Source organism: Chaetura pelagica, unplaced genomic scaffold (assembly GCF_000747805.2).
Source record: "Chaetura pelagica isolate M959 unplaced genomic scaffold, ChaPel_1.0 scaffold369, whole genome shotgun sequence".
Taxonomy (NCBI): Eukaryota; Metazoa; Chordata; class Aves; order Apodiformes; family Apodidae; genus Chaetura; species Chaetura pelagica.
Window position 1 is genome coordinate 1,664,947 of NW_009970235.1, and position 3,108 is coordinate 1,668,054.

The 3,108-nt window shown below is 55.8% G+C and overlaps 1 protein-coding gene across 1 annotated transcript in view; it reads left to right on the plus strand.

The window, feature by feature from the left end:
• Positions 1-722: 722 nt before the first annotated feature.
• The window catches only part of DUOXA2 (dual oxidase maturation factor 2), a 5,358-nt gene continuing 2,972 nt past the window's right edge, over positions 723-3,108 (plus strand). The window contains exons 1-3 of the mRNA XM_010005949.1: positions 723-869; positions 1,010-1,067; positions 2,799-2,933. Of these exons, the coding sequence (XP_010004251.1) occupies positions 723-869; positions 1,010-1,067; positions 2,799-2,933 (340 nt within the window). The remainder of the gene's footprint in view (positions 870-1,009; positions 1,068-2,798; positions 2,934-3,108) is intronic.

Genomic DNA, 3,108 nt, shown 5'->3' on the forward strand with positions numbered 1-3,108 from the left:
TCTGAAGCTGTGTACTCCTTGGACCCACATGTAATTTCTAGGGGTTGCTTCTGTCCTCTCTGGACTAAGCACAGAGACTCTCCTCCCTCCCTAGATTGTATTTTTGCAGCTCCTTGGAGCTCTGAGCAGAGGGGGTGGAAATAGGGAAAGTGGTCTTTGCTTTTCTGGGTGGTGGTGGCCCCTGGCTGGGGATAATGTTGCTACTGTGAAATCAGTGTTCTCAGTGTTTTCTTGTAACGTTGGAGGAAGGCCACATCTGCCAATGGTCTCTGACTTGTGGACTTTATCTAAGGGTGCACCACAAAGTGGAAAGCTCTGGCTGCATCTCCTGGAGCAAAGGAGCTGGCTCTGTCTGGGAAGGAGCTGCTCAACAGGTTTCTGGGTCTGGGCTGCTCCTCAAGCTGCAGCAAGACAGCAGCTGGTGGTTTCCTGGGTTGCCACAAACCCTGCAAGCTGGTGCAGCCCTGCCACAGGCACCTCCTCACCTCCACCTGGGGTTTTTTGGGTGGTGTGTTTCTCTGCTGAGGAGTATTTTGCCCTGCCTGCTTCCTGGCAGTGTCACATTTCCTTGTTCCCTCTGGGGAGTTTTGAGGTGGACCTCCTGCAGCCGGTTACTGCAGAGCTGAGCTGGGGCTGGCACCACGGGCTGGAGGCAGCTGGGCAGGGCAGTGCAGGGTTCCTGCATTCACCTCCTGTCTCCCACAGGCTTCCAGAGGCACAGAATGACTCTCTTTGACGGCGTCTACCCCTTCTACCCGCAGCAGAGGAAGGTCTCTGTGTTTGATGTCAGCATCATCATCGTGATCGTGGTCTTCCTAACATTTGCCTGCAGCTTCCTGCTCATCATCCCAGGCATCCGTGGACGGGCGGTGTGTGACCCCTCTCCCTGGGGATGAGCATCTGCTCCCCACCTTTTGGTTGCTGGGACACTCTGGGCTGGCTCAGCATGAGGTAGGAGGACAGCCAAGACTATTCCTCCATGCCTGATGTCCCACCTCTCTCCCCACAGAGGCTGTACTGGACACTTCGGGTTCTCCTCAGCCTTGTTGTGGGAGTGGTGATCGTTGGTAAGTGCTGCACAGCCCCTGGAGGGTGGGTCTGGGGACAGGAGCAAACCCCAGGGCAGGGTCTGTGCCTGGGAAATGTGAGCTGGTGGTCACAGCCATGGCCTGGTCTTCCCAGCCTTTGCCCTGCAAAGCAGTCACACAGCTTCCCAAAAGGGCTTTCCCACCCCTGGCATGGAAATTGAGAGCAGCTAGAGGGGCCCATGGTCACTTCTGAATGAAGAGAAATCTTGGCTGATCATGACTGCTCTACAGAGGTGGCACAGTCCCAGCTCTCGTGGGCTGTGCAGCCCCGTGCTCCTCTGGCTGCCCAAGCCCTCCTGAGCTGCCAAGGGAGCCCACCTGAGCAGCTCAGGCTGTGGACAGGCATGAGTGGAGGGTGAGGAGCCTTGCAGTGACTAGGAGAGAGCAGGTTGAAATAAAACACAGGCAGTGCAGAAGTGTGTGGGGAGGGGGATAAAGACCTTCTAAGGAGCAAGGCAGGAGGACATGGAGAGGATTTGATTGAGAAGAAATCAGGAAATCTGATTCCGTAATAATGACTGGTGGTGGGAACCAGGCTGTGAGATTTCCAATTCTGATGGAGCAACAGGGCATGTAAGTGAAAGATGTAATGAGAGGATAGAAGATGCCAGATGTGGAGAATCTCCAGCCCTGACCCTGAACCTGAAAGACTCCTGCTGCAAAGGACAGGGTGGAGGACAAGACTGCTTGGAGAGGGATGATGAAGACCAAGCTGAACTCAACCCCTGATGTGACCAGCTGATAGGAGTAGAGTTCCAGGCTGTGACCAGCCATGAAACTCTGCTGACTGATGCCTGGGCCAGTGGTGGTCACCCTGCCTGAGGGTGTCTAGGTGCTGGGAGATGCCACCAGAGCTGCCTAAGAGCATGGTGCCAGGATGGAGAGGATAGAGGGGCAGAGACCAGGGCTTGCTCCACAGCTTAGCCCTGGAGAGCCAGCTGGCACTGCTCTCCTTACCAGGATGCAGCCAGTGCTGCTTGGGCACCCAGGAGGAATTAATTGTTTTAAAGCCAGCATCAGGGTTGCTGGCTGGTGGCAGGAGGGCACCCTTGACCCTGCTGCTAGAAAACGTTCCTACGGAGCTGCTACTGGATTGGTGCCCTCACATGTTGATTCTGCAGGTAAACTTCTTCTCAGGCAGGTTGAAAAGGTCTTGTTCAGCCTGAGATTAAAGCATCACCTTCACTTTCAGCTCATCCCAGTGCCAGAAAGTTAAGCCCTCCACAAAGTGTCTCAGAAGGGGACACTTTGTTCCAAATAATATGTACCGGAAAGGTTTCCAGTTTGTTTCCCTGCTGCAATGGCTGACACAGCTGGGATGGATCTTGCCAACCCTCTCCACCACCTCCGAGCTCAACTGCTCTCAAAAGCTCAGCATTTGGCAATAAAACTCAACCTTGTCCCTGAGGCTGAGGAATGGGCTCATTTCCCAGACCCTAGGGGCTGCAGTGCTTGCCACGCTGGGGACCTTGCAGGGAAGTCCTGGATAGGATGTCACAGGAGGGATCAGGTCATGAGATTCGTCCCTGAGGGTCTGAGCTCCCAGAACAAGGGAGTGGATGCTCCACAAGGGGAGGACAGGAGCTCTTGCCAGGGCGTGGGAGCTGGTTGAGGCAGGTCCTGGTGGCTGACTCAGCTGTTCTGTTCTGTGCACTCCCTGTAAGCCTGAGACCAGCCCCTCTTTAACACCAGCTCTGCTCTTCTGGGCAGCTGTCAACTTCACCAGGGACTGGGAAACCGGATGGGTGAAGGCAAACACCTCCTACAAGTCCTTCAGCCGTGCCCTGGTGAATGCAGACATCGGGCTGCATGTTGGCCTGGCAGGGGTGAACATCACACTCAGGGGTGAGTCTCAAGTCCCCCTCTCCAGCTCTGGAGTGGCCACAGCCCCAGGAGGTCTCTAAGTGCTCTGTGGCTGGCCTTGGACTCTGTGGAGCCTCCGGGGACCCTGCAGTCTCTGGGGTGCTCCTGGCTGGCAGCATCCAGGCTGCTGGGGCACAGCAGGATCTCAGTCTTTTCC